The sequence below is a fragment of the Apus apus genome, chromosome 24 (genome assembly GCF_020740795.1).
Source record: "Apus apus isolate bApuApu2 chromosome 24, bApuApu2.pri.cur, whole genome shotgun sequence".
NCBI classification, from domain to species: domain Eukaryota; kingdom Metazoa; phylum Chordata; class Aves; order Apodiformes; family Apodidae; genus Apus; species Apus apus.
This window is the reverse complement of record NC_067305.1, coordinates 2,552,582-2,576,471: the sequence shown is the minus strand read 5'-3', so window position 1 is coordinate 2,576,471 and position 23,890 is coordinate 2,552,582. Positions and strand designations below refer to the sequence as shown.

The window sequence follows — 23,890 nt, the reverse complement described above, 5'->3', positions numbered from 1 at the left end:
CCTGCAGCCCAATGAAACTACCCAGGACAACTACAAGAGCTGCCCAGCCCTTGAGGATGTCTGGAAACTCTTTGCTTGGTTTTAAAACCATTCCCCCTTGTCCTACCACTGCAGGCCCTGCTGAGAAGTCCGGTCCTCTGGTTCTCAGAGCCGGGGCACAAACCTTTGTTTTCAATCCCCACGGGAACCAGCCCAAGGCAATCAGGGAAGCACCAGCCATGTTTCAGACACTGAGTTCTTCAAACCAACCCCCTCCTTGAAAGCCAAGCCAGCACTGTCACCACGGGGCTGTGTGTCACATCCAACCACCCAGGGCTCTGCCAAGGAGAAGTCTCTTCCTACTTGTCATGCAGCAGCTCTGGGCCAACCTCCACCTCTTCAACCTGCAGGGAAAACCCTCCCTTGCAGCCCAAACTTCTCCTCCAGGTTGAGCACGAGGAGCATGGTGGTGTGGGGGCTGCCCAGAGCCTGGGTTTGTCACTCCAGAAACAAGACTGGGACCAGAAGCTGCGCCCGGGATGGTAGCTACTCCTTTATTATAACTCATGCTGTTACGTTGCTCCTCCTCAGAGTTAGTATGTTAAACATTTATTTTTTTTTTCATTAGATATATATCTATATAAAAAGGTGAAAACACCCCCTTCCCCTCACCAACACGTCAGAACGGAGCATGGCACCAGGAAGGAAGACACATGAAGGGCCCCACTCGCCAGCCAGCCAAGGATTTGCTGAGCACCAGAGAAGCTGCGACCGGCTGATGAGTGGGTAAAAATCCAGGTGATGGAGGAACACACGAGGGCTGGCAGGACAGAGGGGTTTGCTCTGGGGAAAAGAGGGCTGCCCACCTCCCTGCATCCCATGGATGACCCCCCCTCAAAGGGAAGTGAACATGGCTTTGGACAAGGAAGTCCTGAAAATAATAATAACAAACACACGCTTTGCAGGTTTGAAGTTCAGGTCTCCCCTGCAGGCTGTGCTGGCCCGTGGAGAAGATCTGTTTTGGCCCAGATCTGGCCAAGAGGTGACCTGAAGGAACTTAAAGCCTGTTCTTTTCCCATCACTGGAGGTCTCCTGGGGGCAGGGGAGTGGGTGGCACCGGGACCAGCACCCCGAGGCCACAGCAGCATGTGGTGAGGCTGCCTTTGGAGGCAAAGCACCTTCTGGAGGCAAAGCACCTTTTGGAGGCAAAGCACCTTTGGAAGTAAAGCACCTCTGGAGGCAAAGCAGCCTTGGAGGCTGTGGGGTTTGTTGCAGAAGGCCCTGCCAGGACCAACAGACTGGTCCCGAGTCATAGCTCAGCAATGGGGACACTGTGACCAAGACAGTTCTTGTCCCATGTCCTCCTTGGCTTCCTTGATGCCCGTTAAGTGACTGCAACCCCAAGCACACCCCGGCCCTGACCTCAGCTCCAGCTTCCAGGTGTTTCTGGAATAAGAAAAAAGGATCATAATAGTGACAAGGGCTTTAAGGAAAAATAGGGGGGCACCCCATCCAAAGTAGGTTGTGAAGAGAGTTTGAGTAACCCCCTCTCCCAGTTAAACTGGTGTCACCGCCCTGCTCACTGGGTGGCCTGCTCTCTGTCCCCTGCTGCGTGGCCGAGGTGACAGGATGCAAACCAAGACACCAAAATTCCTGCTCCAACCCCACAGCAGCTCATCTCCATCCATCACCCAGAAGCCACAAGCCACGCTTGTCACCCATGGCCCCCGAAACCTTCTCCCTGCCTCCCCAGGGGCCCCCCAGGGCCAGGCAGCAGCCCCCAGCTCGCCCAGCCTCCCTGGGGACGCTCCGTTCTGGTGGCCCCTGGGGACACGGGCACGGGGTGAGTTGGTGCCTCCGGGGTGGCTCTCTGGGCACCTGCAGGCCCTGGGTCTGCTACTAATAAATAACAAGGTCAGAATTTCAAGTAAAGTCCCTGCTGCCACGCTCTGCCCAGCTGCTCCCTCCGCCACCGCTCCTGGGCCGGCTCCTGCAGCGGCGGGCAGTGGTTTAACTGGGAACCTGCCATTGGGGAGCTCGGGGGACAAAAGGGTGCGTGTGTCTTTGGGGAGGGGGGGTAGGTTTGGGTGACACCAGCTCCCACTGGAAGCACGAGCAGTGTCTGTGTTGGACCCAGGGGAGATGCCCGGGGCGGAGGGGAAGGGCCTGGCTCGGCGGCCCCTCCGGCGCAGCTTCTGCCTTCCAGTTTTCCCACGGGGGTCCCGCCGTGTCCCTAGTGCCCCTGGCAGGTTTTACAGCACATCTGTCGGAAGTAGGTCCGGCTGCAGAACTTGAACTTCAGGACCAGAGGGCAGTAGGCCACCTTGTTCACATCCTTGCACTCTGGATGGGGGAACAGAGGGAAGCAGGGTTACGGCTGCCTGGGGGTGAGGGGCCCCCGGGGGAACTTCTAACCAGTGCCCTTTGCACCCCCCGTGCCCGGCTCCTGGGGACGGTTTCCAGCAAGATGCAGCCCTGCTGAAGAACCATAGAATGGTTTGTGTTGGAAAGGACCTTCAAGATCATCTAGATCCAACCCCCTGCACAGGCAGGGACACCTCCCACCAGCCCAGGCTGCTCCAAGCCCCATCCAACCTGCCCTTCAACACTGCCAGGGATGGGGCAGCCACAGCTTCCCTGGGCAACCTGGGCCAGGCTCTCACCACCCTCACACTCCAGAATTCCCTCCTCATGTCTCACCTCAATCTCCCTCTGCCAGTTTTCATCCATCCCCCCTTGTCCTCTCCCTCCCTGCCCTTGTCCCCAGTCCCTCCCCAGCTTTCCTGGAGCCCCTTCAGGCACTGGAAGGTGCTCTAAGGTCTCCCTGGAGCCTTCTCTACTGAAAGCCTCTCTTGGTCAAGGTGCATTTACTTCATTCACTGGGGTCACGAGACACCAGCGTGGCCCAGGATCAGAGGGGACAGCATCAGGTGTCCTCATGAGAGTCCCATCCCAAGCACAGCCCCCAGAGCCCACCCCAGGCTGCACTGGCTCTGGGAACCCTGCCCCATGAAGCCCCCAGGGCTGGCAAGTTCTCCAGGGGGGTCTCAGCGCTTCCCTCCCCAGCTCTCCCTCACCTTCAGGGTTGTCCGTAGGTCCCGACTCGCACTTGCTCTGGCACTGCTGGGTGCTGGGGGGCTGCAGGCTGTCGGGGCAGTCGCTGGAGGGCTGCCCAGTGTGGGCCAGACACTGCACCCACCTCCTCTGCTGGCCGAGGCCGCACTGCGCCGAGCACTGCGGGACAGAGCAGAGCGGGGCTGCGGGGGGACAGCGGGGACGGGGGGCACGGGGGGGCTGAGGAGCTGCAGGGGCTGCTGGATGGAGGGACCTCAGGGCCCAGCTCAGCACCAGGGTCCCACTTCCCAAACACCCTTGGTCTGAACCTCCAGGATTCAGCCAAGGTCCCTCCATCCAGCCCTAAATCACAGGCCTCCTGCATCTCCACATCACCCTGCAGCTCGAGGGGTGTTAGAGGGACAGGACTGTCAGTGTGACCCTGCTGTGGGTGCCAGGCTGGGCTGTGGCAGGTGGACCAGCAGGGATACCTCTTGCAGCTGGCCCAGCCCACCTCTGCAGCTCATCACTCCCACCACACTGCACTGCTGCCCGTTCCCACCACCCTGCTGCCCCCCAGACTCCCGTGGGGACCCTCCAATGACTTCTGTGAGGCTCTGATAGGCCCAGGAGACTCCCTGAGTCAGCCATCCACTTGGACCACCACCACAATGGCCTCCTGAGCCAAGAGGGAGGCAAAAACACCCCCACCTGCTGCCCCCCAGATTGTTGTGGTGGCCACATCAGGTTCTGCTGGCAGCTTAAACCCTCACGCCCTCTAGGATTTGAGGGGCTGGGGAGGGAGAGTTTTCTCCAGGAACACCACGGGAAGGCTCATCCCTACCTCTCCCCACTCGCCAGTCACCCAGCGCGGGGGTGGGCAGCGCCGCAGGTTGCACCTGATGCTGGTGGGGGGCTTGGAGCCCTCGTGGCACTGGGAGGTGGGCAGGGTTGAGCTGTGGTCCCCGCTCTTGCAGAGGACGATGCGGTGGCGGAAACCCGGCCCGCAGCTCGGGGTGCACTGCAGAGAGAGAGGGACACACCTGGTCAGGGGGTGCTGCCAAGGGCAGGGAGGGGCAGCACTGGCTCTGCCCACCAGTGCTCCCACCCTGCCTGTCTCCTGCTCTACGTTTCCCACATTTTTTGCTCTCCATGGGCATCAGTCATCACCGAGGCCCTGGAGGTTGGCGCTGCCCCCCTAAGGATCGGTGACATCAGGGAGGGCTGATGTGAAGCACTCACCTCAGACCAGTCCAGGGCGACCCACTCTGGAGGGCAGGTCTGGTTGTTGCAAGGCTCCAGCATCTTGGGGCGTGGGTGGGTGCAAGAAGCATCATCCAAGGTCTTCTCCTCCGTGGCAGAGATCTTGCGCTTGCAGAAGACGCTGCGGGTGCGGACGCCCTCGTTGCAGCTCCGGCTGCACTCAGACCAGTTCCCAGTCACCCAGCTGCAGACAGGGAAAACAGCAAAGCTCGAAAGGGGCAGGCTGGACCATGCTTGTCCCCATCCTCCTGGGCACAGCTCTGCTCCTACTGTGGCCACAGCCTCCCAGGCAGCTCTGGCTGAACCACAGAGTTCCTCCACAGCTCCCTTTTCCCTTCAAGAGAGGGACAAGGCCCAGGGGCTGGGACAGGTTCTGAGGGACTCTGCACCAAAAGACTAGATGTGCAAGCAGCACAGGGAGGAGGCCACGCTACAGAGACCATCCTTGGCCCACACACCAGGTGCTCAGCATGTCTCTCACCAAGGTGGGCTGGGGCAGCCTCGAGCTCAGAGCACTGCTCTGGAGACACGTTTCTGCTCCCCCTGCTGCCCCTTTGCCCAGCAAGGCACTTGGGCTGGGCAGGTTGTGGCTGTACCATGGTCATGATGGGGCACAGAGGAGGAAACTGTCCCCTCCTCCCTACCAGAGCTGCCCCAGCCAGGCAGTGTCACCCCTGGGTACTGTGGCAGGGGACTCCAACTTGGGAATGGCAGAGAGGGGGGAATTTCACCCTCCTCCACCCTTTTCCACACAGGCTCCCTTGATCTGCTCCAAGCTACTCACACCGGGGGGCACGGTTCGGAGTTGCACGGCCTCTGTCTCTCTGGCATTTTGGTTTCAGGGCTGCAGAAATGGTTGGGGACAGTTGAGCCATCAGAAAGTTTCCTGCAGACCACAGACTGGATCTGGTTTCCTGCCAAGAGAAAGAGGGAAGGGTGGAAAGAGAGGAGGATGCTGAGCTAGAGCTGAGCCAGGATGCAGGTACGAGCTCCGTGGCTCTGCTCCCCTGTGGGCAACACGACAGGGCAGTCACTTGTCACTGCTCCTTGTCAAGCCCCTCTATTCATATCCAAGGCTTCCTTTGCCTCTAACATCTTCAGGAAAAAATGGATGGGGTGAAGGTTCACCAGCCAGGACAGGACCTGGCAGAATGTGCAGTGCATGGAGGATCAAAGCATTCCTGACATCCCTTCTCCTCACAGAAACCTGTTCTAGCCCTGGTCTTGTGACACTGTCCGTGCAGCACTGGGGGGAATGGCTGGAACAAGAGGGGCAACACTTTGTCAAGGCCTAGCACTCAGGACCAGGTCAGGGCCCTTAGCTTTAAGCAGGGAACATTATTAAGTCTTGCTTTTGAAACTGCCTCTTTCTTCTTCTCAACACCAGCTCAGACACTTGCAGCCAGGTTCTCCAGAGCCACCAGACATGGCACAACCTTTCTGTCAATCCCCATGGGAACCAGCCCAAGGGATTCATGGAAGCTTCAGCAGTGTTTCAGTTCACAGACAGGTAGAGCTGGAGGCCAGAGGGGCCGTTGCAACCAGCAAACCTGTCCTGCATCACCCAGGTAAATGAATTTCAAGCCTTTCATACCACCTTCCATCACCTCCACCACCTACACGTGTGGTTCAGCCAAAAAAACAGCACTCAGGTTCTTTGCCCTGATGTTCTGCCCACAAGATCATGCTGGGCCAACACTACCTTGCACATGGCTCAGTGCAGGGTGGGAACATCTAGAAGCCTGAGAACTCTACAGCAAAGCAGGCGCTCACGTCTGTGCGTGGCCTCACTTGGCCCAGTGTGTGGGAGCCACAGGAGTGCAGACAGGAGTGTCCCCCCAGCCCAGATGGGGTCAAACCTCACCCCCTGCACACAGCACTGAGCATTTGGTCCATGGGGTGTAGTGCCAGGAATACTGGTTGGAGGTGTCCCTGCCGACGGGCGCGTTGAACTTGTAGCGGATCCCCTGCAGCTCCGTGCGCACCAGGACCTGTGGAGGAAGGGACCACCCAGGCATCAGTGCCACCCAAGTCCAGCATGGTCCTGACCATCAGGATGGTGTCCCACAACCTCTAAAATCCAGCACAGCTGAAATCTTCCCACCCCCTACCCCCTCCTTCCCTTTCCAGTCCCTTCCAGCATTGCCATGGCAGCCACCAGTGATGGCAGAGGTGCAGCCATGGAGGTGACATGGACGGAGAACATGCTCCTGTGCACTTAGAGATTGACTCATCCAAAGCCTGGCAGGCTGGGGAGGGAGACCTGAGGATTTTTCACAGAATCACCTTGGTTGGAAAAGACCTTCCAGATCATCGAGTCCAACCATTAACCTAACACTGACAAGTCCTTAACTAAACCATATCCCTGAGCGCTATGCCTGTGTGACTCTGAAATCCCTCCAGGGATGGTGACTCCAAAACTGCCCTGGGCAGCCTGTTCCACTGCCTGATAACCCTTTTGGAGAAAAGAAATGTAGCCCAATTTACCTCTGGTCTCTGTGCCCCATTACTCCAGACAGCAAGGACAGAAGCTGCTGAGCTCCAATTCCCATGTAGTCACAGCAAGGTCTCTTTAGCCCAGCCCAGGCCCATACCAGGTGAGGGTATGAAGGAACCACGTTACCAACCATGACAAAGAGGGTGATGTTGGTGGGTCCCAAGGCTTCCAGGGACTCAGGCTCCTCTGGGGATCTCTGGTAGTGGAAGGTGGTGCCTGCAATGTCGAAGCGGCGCGGAGGGTCGATGGAGAGCTTCCCATTGATGAAATAGTCACCACTCTCCCCTCTCAGAGCTGCAAGGAGGGGGAACCAGGGTTAGCAGAGAGGCTGAAGGCACCAGCTTTGGCCAGGTGCTTCTCAGGGTGACCATCATCAGCCTCATTCTGCAGGGAAGGGAGAGGTGGGGGAAAAAGAGCAGGTGCCTGGGTCAGGATCACACAGAGTCACCAGCAGATGTGGGATCAATGTGCCCATTGTCCTGGCTCAGCCTGCCCATCGGGGCTGGATGTGCTTGGGGAGCTTGCCCGGCTGCCTGGGGTGGGGATGGGGCCACCTGGCAGTGTGACAAGCCGTGGCCATTGAAGCCGGGCTCCAATTCAGCTGTGCAAACTGGGTCTTGGCTGCTGGGGCTACTGGAGGAGGCTGGTCCCTGGGAGCTCAGCTGTGGTTGCCCAAGCGAGTCACTAGAGGGGGATCGGCTCATCTCATTCCCACGCTCTCCCTGCTTGCTCTCTGCCATCGACACGGTCACCCCGGCCCTCCCTGCTGCCAGTGACCTCATTGCCATGGTGCTGTGGGTACTGATAAGGATGAGGAATGTTCCCTCCGGGGCGCAGGGACAGTGGGAGAGACCAGTGGCAGCAGTTGATAGCGACACAAGCTTGGGCTGTGCACAGAAATCCAGTCTGGAGAGACAGGAGCAGCCCCTGGTGCACGTGGGCTGGGCAGGGAGGGGTGTTGGCACCTCTGAACCCAACAAAGGGAGCTGGCCTGGAGGGATGCTGCAACCTCCCACCAGTGATGGCATCTAGACATGGTCTTGCTCCCAGAGAGCTGCTGTGGAGGCACCAGATCAGCACTGAGCCCCCCTGCCCACCCCTCTGTCACCACTGCCCATCTCTTGGAGGACAGAAAGAGAAGACAACAGGAAAGAAAAAAGCCCGTTGTAAAAATGAGCCAGAGTCTGGCTGGAAAATTAAGGCCAAGGAAACTGTGAGCAGGTCTATTTTTAATCCCCAGCCCAACATGCTGGCAGAGGGGGGAATGCCAAGGAGCCCCAGGCAGGGCCAGGAATGCCAGGTGTGGGGTTTGCTCAGGGTCAGGCTGCCCACCAGTGAGTGCAGGACAGAGGCAGCACCACAGCCAGGCAGGGGCTCTGTGGGACACGTTGACATGGGTCACACTGGCCTGGGCCACCCTGCCCTGCCAGCAGGTCCTGCTGCCTTCCCTTCTCCCAAGCCCAAGCTGGGATCCCCAAGCCCATCCTCTGCTGCAGTGGGAGGTTTTCCTTGCTGGGCCTTTCCCAGGCCCTGCTGACCCCAGGCAGAGGAAGGGGTGTGTGCCTGGGATTCCAGCATGCCCAGCCCATCTCACCTAGGTAGTTGATGGAGAGGTTCAGCTCCCGGATGTCGATGTGGACGGAGCCCTTGGGAATCTGGATCACCTCCTCATAACCTGTGAGACAACCCAGGTGATGTTCAGCCTCGGAGCCTAGAGCCAAGTCTACCCTGGGCTGGGTGGGATCGTGTCCCACCCTGTCATCCGTGGGTTAAACACCAACTGAGATGCTGGCAGCTCAGAGGTGCTTCTGCAGCCCTTGCTGCAACTGAAAGGAAAAAGCACCATGTCCTGCCAGGACAGGACCTCAATTGCTTTGCAGTGCAGCCTCTGGTGATGGGACTGGCCGTGCTGGGGAGGTTCTGTGGGGCTGGGATCTCCACGGGCATCTCCACAGCCTGCCTTGAGAGCAGCCTGAGCCAGGGAGGAAGGGGCTTGGGCCTCTCTCAAGGAGCTGGGTGCCAGCGGTGGCTGGGGCACAGCTTGGTCAGCCAACAGGAGGGATTTGCTCCCTGCTTGCCACCCAGTTGTTCCCTTTGGGGTGTTTCTCTGGGATACGTCCCTGCCTGTCCTGTGTGTCCCCAGGGGCAGGTGAAGTTGAGGAAGGACTGGAGGGTGGGTGATGCTGTGCTTGCTCCCTACCTCCCTCCGGCAGGGACTGGTTGAAGACGCCCTCGATGGTCTCACAGGAGCTGCCATCTCCCCCACACACACGACACTTGTCCTCCTTGGAGTCAGAGCCCAGGACACGGTCACAGCCCACATGCTGGAGGAAGGAGCAGCAGAGAGTTAGCCATCCTGGTGGGGGCCTGGTCTTCCCCACACCTGACCTGCAGCACCCCAGGGAACCCACCCCTGGGCTCCACCTCACTGCTCCATCACATCGTGCAGCTCTCAACAACCTCACCTCTGCCCAGCCCCATCCTTCTGCCACCCGTCTCCAGGGACAGCCCTCGGGGTCTCTCTCTCTCTCTTTCCAAGGCAGAAATCCTGGGCCAGGGGGCAAGGCAGAGGGCAGGGTGCTGAGTGGAGCTGGTGGAGCTGTGGCAGCCCAAGGAGAGCCATGTCCCTCAGCATCAGCATCGCGACAGTGAGCTCATCTGAAGCTCTGCCCTCTGCCACAGCAGGTGGGCTACCAGGAGGGTCACCAGGAGGGTCACCAGCAGGGCTGTGGCTGCAACCCCCCTTTTTGTTCCACAGCACATTCAGCCCCTCAGAGACAAAAGGATCCCAGAGACACAGGAAGGAAGACAGACAGAGAGGGAGCCAGTCTGCCTGCTGGGGAACAGTCACCACTCCCACAGTGCTTCCTTAGAATTAAACTTTTATAGCCCTCCAGATCCCATTTCAAGGGAAATACCAAGTGTCTGGGGCTGCCCAGGGTGTGAAAGCAGAGACCCATCTGGGGGTCTCTAACACAGACCAACGTGGCAGCCAGTGCACCGAGAGCAGAGCCCAGAGGTGGGTGCGCTCCTGCTCCTGCAGGGTGCTGGGCAGAGGGATGCCCGTGTCCCTGGGGCCAGAGGGAGGGCAGTGCTCTCCTTCCTGGGGGTCTGCCCTTGCTTTCCCCCCCTCCCCAGCTTGTCCCAGCCCCCAGAGCACCTTGCACTCCCCGTTGACACAGATGTCGTTGGAGTCCTGCCGGCACGGCGTCCCGTCCACCACGGCTGCTGCTCGCTCCGTGTAGAAGTTGAAGCCCTCGGCCAGGCAGTTGAGGGAACAGGCTTTCACACCCCCTGAGGAAGAAGCAGAGGTTCAACAGATGCCACCAAGGAGAGAGAGGAAAGATGTGGAGAACCAGAGCTGGATAAGGGCTGCCTTGCCCTCAGCCTCCCCACGCCTGCATCCCGCACAGCTCCGGGCCCGGAGCGGGTGTCCCTGCTGAGTGAAGGGACCCATGGAGGGACCCAGGGACCCTCCTTATTGATCAGAGTCAACACCCTTGAACCAGACACTGATGGTGGTGAGACACAATCCCTTCTACACAGCCTGGGAAACACCTGCTCTATGTGATGGGGAAGGGAACAACTGACTTGTTCCTCTCTGGTGTCAGTCACTTCTGGGTCTCCTGACACTTTACCAGGGCTGTCAAGAACCTTGTGCCCATTTTACACACAGAGAAACTGAGGGAGCAGCTCTCAAGCATCTTGTCCAAGGGTTCTAGACCAAGGCAACCAAGGTTTTCACTTCCTAGACCAGTTACTAGGCCAGAGCAACCATTTCTTTCTGCTCAAGGCTGGTGGACACTGAGTTTTTCACAGCAAAGACACCAACAGCAGCACAAGGATGATGGGGAAGGATGCTCAAGTTACAGCTGAAATACCTGCTTCCCAACTCCCCCTGCCAAAGCTCTATCTGGGGAAGAGAGGGTGGATATCTGGATGTGGGATGGTTATGGAAGGAGACCCCAGAGCAGTCATTGCCTCTTGTCATTGTGTTTTATCAAACACTGGTGCAGATTGTGGCACCTGCTGCCTTTAGTGAGCATCCCCCTCCCTGGCAGTGCTGAAGGGCAGGTTGGATGGGGCTTGGAGCAACCTGGGCTGGTGGGAGGTGTCCCTGCCCATGCAGGGGGGTTGGAACTAGGTCCCTTCCAATCCAAACCATTCTATGATCCCAAGAAGACCCAACAGCCTGCAGGAACATGGCAGAGATGCATATCTGAGCTGTGGCAGTTTGCTCCTGTAGGCACCAGGCAGCAGCAACAGCCTTGAGTGTGCCAGAGCTGGGAAGCACCTTGGTTGGGAGCAAAGAAATCCTGCAAAACTTGCAGCTCAACAAGAACATCAAAGGGGCAGATGGAGGGGAGGGTGGCCCAGCTGGGCCTGGGAGCACCCAAACATAGCTGAGGGGAAGAAAGAGCAAAGCCAGGAGAGGGAGGAACAGGAGGAGACACGAGAGGGGAATTCAGCAGCTTGGGGGCATGCTGTGGATGCCTGGGCAAGCCCCTAGAGGAGCTCAATCAATCCTCCATCTGCAGAGCCAACCCCCTCCACAGCAACCTGGGCTCTGCCCTGCCTGGGAAGGGAGCTCCAGGGCCACCAGGGGGGACAGCACAGGCATGACCCCTAAAACACCCTGGGCAACCCATTCCAGTTCCTCACCACCCTTAAGAGTGAAGAATTTCTTCCTAACATCTAACCTAAATCTCCCCTCTCTCAGTTTAATACAGCTATTACAAGAGAACAGACTATTTTCAGTTGGCTACACGGTGCCTCAGAGGATGTTTTGTTCCCCCTGCCCTGATCCCATCAGGAGTTAAAGCACATGACAACTGATGAGCAATCTCCTGTTTTCTGCAAGTCCCCCCCCCATCCCCAGCCCTCCCCCAGCCCTGCGAGCTGCTCTGCTCTCCCTTGGCTCCTGCATCAGCCAAGAGGAAAATGAATAACTAAGCGAATAAAGCAAAACAAACAAACAATTAAGGGCACATTCCACGAGGTATCTGCTGACTGGTGAGCTGGGAAGGGCTGAGCCCAGCGATTCTTGCTGGGGCTGTGTCCTGTGATCCAGGCTTTGGGCTCCAGGTCCAGCACAAATCCCACCAGGAAAACACTGTTTACCAGCCCCGAGCAAAACTCCACCTCAACTTGCCAGTGACCCAGAGTCAGGCTTTCAGCAGGTGGCTCCTTCCATTCCCAAATTCCCTGTGGGATCACATCCAAGCCAGTGGGGTATTCCTTGTCTTCTGGGTAGGGGTGTTCCAGTCCTGGGATATTTCCCCAAGGGTTGGTGACTGATGGGCAAACAGCACAGACACCCCTGGGCCAGGGCACCCTTTGGCAAGGAGGTGGCCCAAGGGTGCAGAGCCCAAGGCAGTGGCTGAACTGAGCAGGGGAACAGCTCCCAGGACAGGGACAGGTACCCAAAAGCAACCTGAGGAGCTCTCAGCTGGAGGGCAGGCTGGCCAGGGACAGGGCAGCCAAGAAGGAGGGGTGCTGGGGGGCTGTGGGGAGGGAGGGACTGACACCCACCACCCCAAAGTTGTCTGGGCACCACCGGAGGAACCCAGGAGGGGAGGAGGGAGACAACAGTCAACCCTCACCAGCTCCCTGATGCTGGGGTAAATGGACCCTGCTGGCACAGGGGTTGCTGGGGGAAAACAGGTCCTGAGGGCAAAGCACCTTGCTGAAGTCACAGATGCAGAATCACAGAAGGGTTTGGGTTGGAAGGGACCTTCCAAGCCCCATCCAACCTGGCCTTGAACACTTCCAGGGATGGGGAACCTACAGCTTCTCTGGACACCCCGTTCCAGCCTCTCACCACCCTCATTGCACACCCTTTCCTCCTTATGTCCACTCTAAACCCACCCTCTTTCAGTTTAAGGCTGTTGCCTCTTGCTCTGTCACTACAGGCCCTGGTAAAAAGTCTCTCTCCATCTTTCTTATAAGCCCCAGGTCTCCCCAGTCCTTCCAGAGCCCCCAGACCCCCGCAAAGAAGTTTGTAGGTGGGGAGGGAACAGTGATGACACCTTCTCACCCCCATGGTCCCAGCTGCTCTGAGGGACCAGTGTGCACAGCCCATGCCAGGAGGAGCTGCTCCTGCTAATCCCAGCAGGAATCACTCACTGACAAGTCCCAGGCAGGTGTCAGCACCCATGATTTCTCCAGAGCTGGGAGATGGGTGCTATCCTGGCCAGGGGCTTGGTTCCCAGAGTGTGCTGAGGAGCTGCAGCTTCCAGCAACTCTCTACTCATGTCAACATGCCTCAGTTTCCCTACCTTGGCCCCCACAGAGTGACACCTTTGACTGAACAACACACACCTGCTAAACATCACAGCACCATTACCCACAGCCAACCTGGAGAGCTGGGACAGGGAACTCCCAGATCCCTTCAAGACATGAGTGTGCCCACAATCCTGGGACAGCTTCCATCACCTGGTTTTATGGCAGAAGAAGCTGAAGGACAGAGAGAGGAAGGGTTTGTTTTTGTTTTGTTTTTTTTTTTTTAAAGCCAAAGCAAAAATCCCTGTCAAGGCCAGATTCAAGGGCTGATGTTCAACTGGCCAACCATCCCCTGGACTCCAACCACTGGGCCATGCTGGGGGCAGAGTGAGATCCAAGTGAGGGCAGGTCCAGCCTGCGGGGCTGCCTTCCACCTTGGAATTCATTGGGGTCTTTGTGTCACTTGCTGCTTTGCAATTTTATTACATTTTCATTGATCCATCCCCTGCAGGCTCAGCACATCTGCTCCACGCTGGGAGGTGGAGCTTATTTACACAGCTGTGAAGGATTTCCCCAGTCAAGTTCATTAACTCCACGAAGGAGACGCGCTGTTCTCTCTCGTCATGAAGAGATTTCTGCCCCAGAGGCTCCTTCTGCCCCCTCTCCTGCCCCCTCTCCTCACTGGACACTTCTGCAGGACACAGGACTGGGGAAGAGGAGGGAGGAGCTCCTTGGAGGATCCACCAGCTCACATCCCTTCCACCTTGGAGGAGCTGGAAGCTTCACCTGCCTGTGCAGGGGGGGCTGCCCTGTTTGCTCCCCATCAAGTACTAGACACTAATAACTCCATTCCCTTCTCTGTCCTCCTCTTTGCTCCTGCAGCAGTTAAGGAAACAGACTTGAGAAGCTGAACAGCCCCAGGGCTGCTGGAATTTGTTTCTGGCAGAGCAATGAAGTGGGAAGGGCAATGCTCAGGGTGAGTGACCCAGGACAGGGTCACTGTCACAGCAGGACAGTTGGGGGCAGCTGCCTGGGGGGGATGCACGTTGATCCAAGGGGGAGGCAGCACATCCCAGGAACACACAGTGGGCAGCCTGGGGACCTGGACTAGTGGAGATAGTGACTAATTGCCCACTTGGACCATGAGACCTGTCCCTGCAGAGAAATGGGGGAGAGCAAAGCCCTGCCCAGCCCTGCTCCAGTTCTGCCTGAGCAGAGGGATGATGCTCAGCCCAGCCCCAGCACTCACCTCCACGGTAGGTTTTCCAGGTGTAGTACTTCCCTCGGAAGGGGACATTGTCAAACTCAGCACACTGCAGCTCTCGGAAGTCCTGGGAGCCTGGTGGACAGTCCTGCAGCCACACAGCCAGGGTCAGGGTGTTGGGGGGGGAGCAGCCTGCCTCAGCTGCTGGAAGGGCAGGAGCTGCTGCAGGGCTCCCAGCTGCAACCAGCACCAGCCCTTCCAGGTGATGGACACGTCCCTGGACAACTGGACACTGCTACAGCCTAGCAGGAGCACCCTTCCTGCAAAGCTGGACACTCTGAAGACTAAAGGCAGGAGCTCTTGGGCCCCAGCTGGCCTGGCTGCAGATGCAGCACTTGCTCTTGCCAGCAATGATTTAAAAAGCAGGTGCAAAGCCCAAGGGAAGCAGCAGAGACCATCTATTTTCCTCACTGCCAGCCTGTGGGTGTTAGAACTACCATTTCCCAGGTCCAAAGCTTGACTGAGCCTCCCCACAGCTCACGTTTCTCTGCTCCCCTGGAGGTGTAACCCCCAGCCCTGGGAAGCAGGCTGCTCCATGGCATTTTCTGAGCTGCTCTGACCTGGCCAGGCCTGCACTTTGAGGCAATCGCTGCCATGTCAGTGCTGGAAGCCTCCGATTTCTCCTCCTTTGCCTCGTGATCTTTTTGGGCCCCTTCTTCAGGCTGAAGCCCTTCAGATATGTACCACCCCCCCCCATACATCACCCCGCTTCATTCCCCGCTCCGCCAGCACCCCAGGCTCCCCCCGCCCAGCCCCTTCCTCCCGGGGGTCCCACAGCTCCACGTAACACCCCGAATCCTTGTGGATCTCCACCTGAGTGTGGAGAGGGCTCATCCCCACCCCCCCCCACAGCCAGCAAAGCCCTGGAGCCCAGAGCTGCTGCCCTCCCCGAGCGCGGCCGGACTCACGTCGGTGTTGCAGGACCGGTAGCGCTTCCGCTCGCCCAGGCAGTACTTCCCTCCAATGGTGGGCCTGCCAAGCCAGGAACGAGGTGGGACAACCAGCTGAGGGCACCGAGCCCTGCTGGCTGCCCCAGTTTTACTCAGGAACACCCCCAGCTCTTCCCAACCCTGCTCTGCTGCAAGGGCAGGTCCTGCCTGGGGGGCCGTTACGCAGAATCCTCGGGGCTGGAAAAGATCTCTGAGATCTCCGAGTCCAACCATCAACCCAGAAATTAAACACCTGGAGCATGTCCTGAAGTGCCATGTCCACTCGTTTTAGGAACACCTCCAGGGATGGTGACTCCACCACCTCCCTGGGCAGCCTGTTCCAGGGCCTGACTGCCCTTTGGGTGAAGAAATTCTTCCTAATACCCAGTATAAACCTCCCTTGACACAAGTTCAGACCATTTCTTCTGGTCCTGTTGTTATTAGCTTGGGAGAAGGGACCAGCACCCACCTCACTACAACCTCCTTCCAGGTACTTATAGAGAGCAATGAGGTCTCCCTTCAGCCTCCAAACTAAACAATCCCAGTTCTCTCAGGACTTGTTCTCTAGACCCCTCACCAGCTTGGTGACATGCTCCAACACCTCATCTTGTAGTGGTGGGCCCAGCACTGAACACAGTACCCGAGGTGCAGCCTCACCGGTGTGCACAGGGGTACAAACCCTGCAGACCCCCATAGGCTCAGCTGTGCAAACTGCAGAGGTGGCTTTGGGTCTGTGGCTGCAGGTCCGACAGAGAAGCAAGAGCACTGAGCTGCTGTGGCAGCAGGGCAAGGGGTTTGTGTGACAGACCCTCCTGGGCACCGGACACGTGCCACGCACACCTACCGTGGGCTGTCGCAGTGGCGCAGGGATGAGGACACACCTCCACCACAGGTCCTGCTGCACTCCCCCCAGGATGACCAGGCTCCCCAGGCACCATCCACACCCTCCGGCCGGGTGCCGAAGGGGACACACTCCCTCTTGTAGCACCACTGTGGAAAGAGAGAGCTTTCAATACCCTGAGCACGGGTCTCCTCCTCCCAGAGGGCTCCCCAGCCTCCGTGGGCCATGGCTGCCAGTTCAGAGCTGGTTTGATCCTGTGAGACATGAGCTGGCAGCTGTGCTGGCCTTGGAGACAAGTCCTCCACTGCAGAGGACACCCACTGCTCCCCAGACACCCCCTCCTGAGAGTCACACTGTCACCATTCGCACACGCTGTGCGCTCAGGGTTCGCAGGGATGCTGGGACCAGTGCCCCCACTCCCAGCTCCCAGGTCACCACCCTGTGGGGCCACAGGGCAACTGGGTCACGTCCCCACTTCTCCTCTAAAGGGGTCCTGGGCACCTGGTCAATCAGAGTGACATGTTGCAAACAGGGACACGTGAGAACTCAGCAACAGTGAGACCCAGGTGGCACTTGGACTGGAGCTGCTGCTGCTCCTGGGTGGCAGGGCCAGGATCCCTGGGGAACACAGACACCTCCACCTCCCAGGATAGAGTGAGTTTTTAATGTCTACTGGGAGCTCAAGCTGTCATGAATGTGTTAAAATGCTGCAACCAGCAAAGGGTCCTGCTGAAAATCAAGTTTGGATTGTAACAGCAACGTTGTTGTGTCATTGTCCTGCCAAGGATCCATAAAGAACCCTCCTGTCCCTGTTCCATTGGGTGACAGATGCTCAGGGAAACTTGCCTGTGAAAGATTTCCCTCAGACCTGGAAAGGCTCCTGCACCCCCTGGGGTCAGCAGTGATGCAAGGAGCAGGGCTGTGCCAGAGCTGCCGCTCTCTGGGCACGGAGCCGGACGCTCAGCCTCGGGGGCTGAGATAATCCCAGGAAGGAAGAAACTGCTGTATGCTCCTTCCAGGGGCTGAAAACCCACCCTGGAGCTGCTGGCACAGCCTCTCCCAGCTCCTTCTGAGCCAGGCTGGCCACGGGCAGCACAGCTGGCAGGGAAAAATGAGCCATGGACACTGAGCCAGCCACCTCCTGGCACCCTAGCGCCCTTCCCAAGGTCCCAACCCCTGCCAAGGGGATGCTCTGCTGGCCCAGCTGATGCTCCTGACTGGAGGAACTGGGGCTGCTGATCTGGGTCCAGGAGCCCAACCAGCCCCTGCAACCCCCCCCGCCCCATGCCCTCAGAACTCCTGAGAGCATCAGGGATGGGCTCTGCCCTTGGCCTGGAGCAGATCCTGGCTCCCTGTCCTGCAGGACACATGGACACACGCCGACTGCCTGACCAGCTGGGACATGTGAGGAGGGAGGATCCTTAAGGAAAGGCATCCCCACAGGCTGTGGTAGCCATAACCTGTGTGACAAGTGCTTGATGAATGGGAATTTAGAAAGAGGGAAAAAAAAAGAGAGAGAACAGAAAACAAAAACAAGCAGGGAAGGAGCCAGCAGGACAGTGACCCCGCTGGGGTCACCCCTAAGGCAGCAGAAACTGCCACCAGATGGAGGCCCCACCTGTGGGTACTTGGGGTAAAACAGGTGAAGCCACAACAGCCACAGGGGATCAGGGAAAAGGGAAGGAAAGGAGGAAGGGGGAAAGGAGAAAGGGGAAAGGGAGAAGGGGGGAAGGGGGAAGATGGGGAAAGGCGAAAAGGGGGGAGGGGAAAAAGGGGGAAAGGGGAAAAGGGAGGGGAGAAAAGGGAGGGGGGAAAGGGAAAAGGGAAAAGGGAAAGGGGAAAGGGAAAAGGGAAGAGATAATTTGGGAGAAGAAAACAAGCAGAAGCCTGGAATGTGGGCACAGCCATCACCCCACAGAGCCTGGATCAGTCTTCCCCCTCCACTGCTTCCTCAGGGGGGTGGCAGAGCAGAGGAGCCACCAGCCAGGAGCTCCAGCTGGTTGAGGTGCAGAAACTTCATACAAAGGTGGATCTTCTTTCACCCAAGGATATCAAGTCACTTCAGAATTAATACAAAAGGATAAACAGAAGGATGGGAAGGTAACTGGGGATTCCAACTGAGCCAGTATCTTCACTGGGAACAGTTCCCATGAGTCCTGGGGACTGCAACTGCTTGTCACTTCACTGAGGACTTTTTGAAGAACCCTGGTTAAACAACTAGTGAGTGGGGGGAAAAGAGATATTTGAAAGTGGGAAAAGCTGGTAAAAAAGATGGCTAGCAGAAAAAAAATGCCACTGTACATGGTGGATCTTCAGCAGCAGGGATGTTCTGCCCCAGGAGCTGTCTGCTCCTTTCCAATCTAATTCCCAGCAGAACTAAGACACCTGTTTGCAAAAAAAATAATGAAAAATCCAAAATTCCCATCCTCTTCTCTCAGCCGAGTCTGAAAACTGAAGGTTTCATCATATCTAGCCTGGCAAGGCAGTTTCTCACCAGTTCCTCTGAAAACATGTTGCAAACCCGTTGTCCCTGCTGGGGAAACTGGGGCAAAAATAACTTTTCTCAGGATGGCCAGGAGAGCTCAGCAGAACAAGATGTTCATCTAAAGCATGTGGCACTGCTTGAGGTGACCTTCCTGTGCCTCCTAGGTGAGACCAAGAAGCTGACTGGAGCAGGGACTTCACATCCTGCCCCGGGGTACCTGGGCACATCCCAGCCTCTCCCTGTGCTGGTGGGAGGCTGGGGTAGCTCCAGGCTCTGGGAGCCAGGGAGGACAGGCTAGTGGGTGCTCTTAAATCAACTCCACGCCCACCAAGGCAAACAACAATCCTGGTTATTGCTGGAAGAGGGATTCAACCACTCACTGTCAACTTCCTCTGGTGCCCTGGGCTTCCTTACCCCCTTCTCAATGGTGTTGGTTTGGCAGATGGTCCCCTCGGCAGCAGGGATGCTGTTGGTTATGCAGCGGTTGCTTTTGCTCAGACACCATAACTCACTGCAGACTTCCTGGAAAGAGGGAGGTGTTGGGGGAGAAAGGGGGAGGGAGGGAGGAAGAAAGAGAGAAAGAAACAAAGGCAAGATTAGGATTTGCCCGTGAGGCTGGGGCAGCAACACGCTGGTGTGCTCGAGAAGCACCAGCTGGGACACAGGGCCAGGAGTGTCCTCAGCGTGGTGGGGGGAAAATGAGATCCAATCTTGCAAGGTGTAGGCAGCTGCAGGTCACTGACAGCTCATCCCTTTCTCTGGACTAAGCCCAGGCACTCCTCCTGGGGCTGAGGTTCTCTGGATTGGAGGTGTCACTGCTCTCAGGTGCCAGAGCCACCTCCCCAGTCCCCCTGTGCAGCCAGACCTGGGCTTTGTGCCACAGAGGACACCTCTCCTTGGGCATCCCAGTGAGTTGAGCTCATCCCACTGTGCTCCACCTGATCTCTGCCCCAGGGCTGAGGGATGTTCTCTCTTTTGGGTCTATGCAGTGGAGGCCAAGCACAAGGACCCATTCCTAGCACCTGCCATTAGCATCCCTGTGCCATCTGGGTCCAGATCTACCTCGTGGATCTGGATCTGACTCTGTGGGAAGCTGGGACTCCCTGGGAGCATCAACATGGCCCATCTGTCACCCCCTGCCACAGGAAGGCAGTGCAGGTCATGTGTGACTACCTTGTGTACTGGGAATCTCCAGCCAGCCTCAGTCCTAAAGAGAAGACTCCTCTGGGAGATTTAGACCCATTTTCAGAATAATCAAAATGATGCCAGATCCTGAGCAAGCCCCTGAGCAGCTCCAGAAGCACTCAGTGCTCTCAGAGCACTTCTTCTCTCTGTCTCTGCCAGTTGGGTCCACTGAGTGATACTGGGCTGAGGACTCCAGACCTCTTTCCAGGAGGTCTCCTGAGCTTCAGCCCCTCCTGACCTCTCAGAAGATTAGCAAACAAAAAGCTTCCCTTGGCTGTTCCACAACCCACCCAGAAGTCAGGTCCGCCAAAGAGATTCTGCAAAGTTGTCAGAGCTGCTACATCAGAAAGTCCAGGTTCTTTGACCCTGCTCTACCACTAATCAACCAGGCTGGACTTCAACACCTGCAACTGCAAAGCAACACCTACAATCCAGAGTTGAGTTTCCCAATCAGGTCTCAGCCTGTTCACCACAGGATCAACATGATTGGAAAAGACCTCTGAGATCAGAGACTCCAACTCACCATTCAGGGGGGGGAAAAAAAGGAAAACCCACAAAACCACAACCACACACCCCACAAAACCAACATACAACCCTGAACCTCCCTCCCCATGCCCACCAGAGCATGCCCTGAAGTGCCACATCTGCATGTTTCTTTAATACCCCCAGGGATGGTGACTCCACCACCTCCTGGGCAGCCTGTTCCAGTGCTCAGCCTTCCAGCAGGGTATTCCTCTGTCCCCCAAGGTCTGGGCTCTGGACAGTACCTGACACCCCCACCAGACCAACTGATTAAATGACTGGGAATCCTCTAGGCTGGTACCAAGAGGGAGAGAGAGAAGAAAGGAGGCAAGGAGGGAGGGAGGGAGGGAGGGAAGGAGGGATGCTGCTGTGCTTTCACCATCACCCTGGGGTTTGATTATCTGGGGCACAGGATGGATGGACTTCCACATTTACCCAGATTTATCTGCACACACTTGAGCCCTGATGCCTCCTGGGTTTCTCCCAAACCACAGGCAAGACAGGCTGGGCTAGAAGGGTCATCACAAGGACATCTTGTGCTTTTGTTATCCTTGTATATATACAGGAAGTGCCTGCCTAAGTTAAAAATTAGCTGGGAAACAGGCATGTAAACGTGGAAAGTTTCCATTCTAGTGCCTCAGCTGAGGAGCAGGGACCCCAGTTGGTAGCACCTGGCATCAGATCCACCACATTATTCAGACCCAGATCCTTTGCTGCTCTGGGCACCCTGTGACACTGCATCTGTCCCATCTCCAGCTGGCTCTGGGTTCTCAGGCCATGTTGAAAGACAGCACTGGACCAAGGAGAGCCAAACTTTGCCCTTTGTGTACCAAAATGAGCTGGGGAGAGCACCAGGAGGTGGTTTAGTGTTTAACCACACTGAAGAGATGAATACTAAACAGAGGAACACTCAGAGGGATAAGCTGGTTCACATCAGGTCACTTCAATGGCAGCGTTGGGCTTGTGTTTACATGGGTGCAAGAGAAACTAAACCCTGATTTAATGGTTCCTCCTTCACAGCTTTCCAGGGCTTGGCCCTGGGGGGGGGTACACACATGTGTGTGTCCATCAGACAACACAGTTGCCCCTGCACCTCATGCTGGCTCCTCTGCTTGCTCTAGAGCAAAGTGGACACATTTAGGAGCTCAATTAGCCCTTCAGTGCAGATGCTTCCCCCTCACCACTATGCTCAGGTGGTTGGCAACACTCAGTAAGTCAGCAACAAGAAACATCAGGTTTGATGTCTGATCCAGGAAGACTGTTCTCCTGGAACAACCTTTCCTTTCAGAGATTTCCTGGATTCAAAGCTCAGGGGGTGGCAGCGCGATGGCAGAGGAGGCTTAGGTGGGCAGCTGTCCCTCAGACATACCTACAGCACATTGACCCACCTTCCCTGGAAGAAAGATGTTTCTCCTCCTCATTTGTGGAGGCAGCATCATGACTTCTAGTACAGATCATGAAAATCATGTTTGTGTACAAAGCCCTGCTGAGAGGGGAGTCGGGGTGAGGGGACTGCAGTTTGCCTCTCAGCTGCAACCCTTGGGGACCAGCAGCTGCCAAGGCATCAAGCAGAGGCAAGAGATCTCCTTCCATGGGACTAGTCTGGCCAAAACTGAGCTGGGCTCAACCTTTGTGGATGGGGAACAACCTCCTCTGTCATCTCACAGGGACACAAGGCAGAAAGCTGACAGGGAACTGCCAGTGCCGCTTGAAGCGGGACAACAAAGAGACATGAGCAGCAGAGGAAGGGCCCCTTTCCCCTTGTAGCCCGAATTCTCCACCCCCTGGGATCCTCCTCCAGCCCCCTGGGGACCTCCTCCACCCCCTGGGAACCGATAGTAAAGCAGGAAGGCTCTCTACCCCGTATTTACACTGGCGAGATTTAACTCCGTACTGGAAGCGGCACTGCTCGTCTGCATCGTAGGCTTGGCCGGGAGCCACCGTTGGGTAGATGAAGTCTTGCTTGGGAGGAGCATTGTTCAGGCACAATCCCATCCCGGAGCTGGAAACAAGAGATGAGAATCAGAGCTCAGAAAGGCTCCTAGTGTTAGAAATGAAACGTAGTGTTGATTTTGCATTCTAGTGTTAGAAACGTAGTGTCAGGTTTGGTTCATATATAGATATATATATACACTCTAGTGTTAGGAATATATAGTTTGTTTGAGGTAAGTGAGATATCTGCACATTCCAAGGACACCAGGAGTGGTTTATGGCCCAAGAAACTGAGGGACTGAATTGGGCTCCATCTGGGGGATCTGAACATGGGGAAGGATTTATGGCCCAAGATCAGACCCAACGAAGCCACTTCTACCTTGCTCCTAGGAGCAGGATGGTACCAGTAGATATAGGTCATTTTGCTAATTGGGAAGGCAGCCAAGGGGGTAAGAAAGGTCAAAATTTTACCTTAAAAGGTACAAAGTGACCTGCTAGAATGGAATGTGTGAACAGGGGCAGGAAACTTATAGGGTCATTAGAAGCATCAGATGGGCTGTAAACCCTGGAGTGCCCAGCCAGGGGGGAAACAGGGGAGGGAGCTTTGGGAATAGGGAATATAAACTGTTATTCACCTGACTGTGGGTGTGCCTGCTTGTTTAGGTCACCCATTCTTGCCAGAGTGTGAATAACCTGTGCTTGGCTGCAGGATCTGTGAGAGCCTGTTCATGGGCATGACAGATGTTCCTCACACTAGTCACAGTGGTGGTGCAGGACCAGCAGCGTGGGGCTGAGCTCTTGCACACTCGGCTGCGTGGTGGGGGGATAACTCTGCTGGGCTCTTCTGGGCAAAACCACGGCTGAGGAAGTGTCCTGAGGTCTTTCTACCTGTGCCCTCAGGGCTGGGAAGCACGTGCTGGCTCCTAGGTAACTCCAGAAGTTTTCATCTGAGGGTTTGGCTGTCCCAAGGGGGGGTGTGGGGTCAGCAGGCAGCTGCGTGGAGGCTGGTGTGTGGGCTGCTCTCCACCCCATGGCTGCAGGGTCCCAGCTGAGAGCACATGGAGGTGGGGGGCATGGAGAGCCCTGCTCTCCCAGCCCATCCTTCTGCATGTCAGAGCTTCGTGGGAAGGTCCAAGAAACAAGCCTTTCCCTGCCCATCCCTTGCTGCTCCCTGATTTCTCCCTAAATCCCTGTCACCACGCCCCCAGCCCCAAATCCCAGGGTCTGGAGCACACCATGATCCTGGCCCAAGAGAGGCTCCCAGGGCCACGCTCTGGTGGGGGGACCAGCAGGAACCCTGGAGAAGGCCAATCTGAACACCTTCATTTCGTGACAAATCCCTGGGGACTGCCTGAACCCTGGTCGAGAAGCTCTTTCAGGCTGCAGAGTTGTGACTCAGGCAAGATGACAATATCAAAACTTTGGGATTTAAGAGCCTAAATCCCTTCTCCTGAAGCCTAAAGGTGCTTTGGAAAGGCACCACCAAAACCTTTGTCCTATGTTGCTTGTTCACACCTGAAAACTCCTCAGTGTCTGGAGAAGCTGCAGACACCATGCAGACCTAGACTCCAGGTCCTCCTTCCCCAACCCCTCTCAGCAATTCCTGGCTGAACTTCAGAAACATCCAAATGCCTCCAGGACCTCTTGACTTAATTTGTGAAGTTTCTGGAAGTGGAGAACCTAAATTAAGTTCTCACAGCTGTGTGGTAAATGGGGT

At 56.8% G+C, this 23,890-nt stretch overlaps 1 protein-coding gene across 3 annotated transcripts in view; it reads right to left on the bottom strand.

Moving 5' to 3' along the window:
• Window positions 1–517: 517 nt before the first annotated feature.
• Window positions 518–23,890, bottom strand: part of ADAMTS10 (ADAM metallopeptidase with thrombospondin type 1 motif 10) — a 54,875-nt gene continuing 31,502 nt past the window's right edge. For 2 of the 3 annotated variants that reach the window (XM_051639727.1, XM_051639726.1), the window contains 15 exons: window positions 22,102–22,243; window positions 18,949–19,056; window positions 16,053–16,198; window positions 15,188–15,251; window positions 14,265–14,367; window positions 9,954–10,087; window positions 8,994–9,117; window positions 8,388–8,468; window positions 6,924–7,087; window positions 6,161–6,287; window positions 5,081–5,210; window positions 4,276–4,480; window positions 3,878–4,054; window positions 3,057–3,213; window positions 518–2,322 (listed from right to left, as the gene is read on the bottom strand). In XM_051639727.1, the coding sequence (XP_051495687.1) occupies window positions 2,213–2,322; window positions 3,057–3,213; window positions 3,878–4,054; window positions 4,276–4,480; window positions 5,081–5,210; window positions 6,161–6,287; window positions 6,924–7,087; window positions 8,388–8,468; window positions 8,994–9,117; window positions 9,954–10,087; window positions 14,265–14,367; window positions 15,188–15,251; window positions 16,053–16,198; window positions 18,949–19,056; window positions 22,102–22,243 (1,972 nt within the window). In that variant the 3' untranslated portion in view covers window positions 518–2,212. The remainder of the gene's footprint in view (window positions 2,323–3,056; window positions 3,214–3,877; window positions 4,055–4,275; window positions 4,481–5,080; window positions 5,211–6,160; window positions 6,288–6,923; window positions 7,088–8,387; window positions 8,469–8,993; window positions 9,118–9,953; window positions 10,088–14,264; window positions 14,368–15,187; window positions 15,252–16,052; window positions 16,199–18,948; window positions 19,057–22,101; window positions 22,244–23,890) is intronic. The other variant, XM_051639728.1, reaches the window with a different exon arrangement.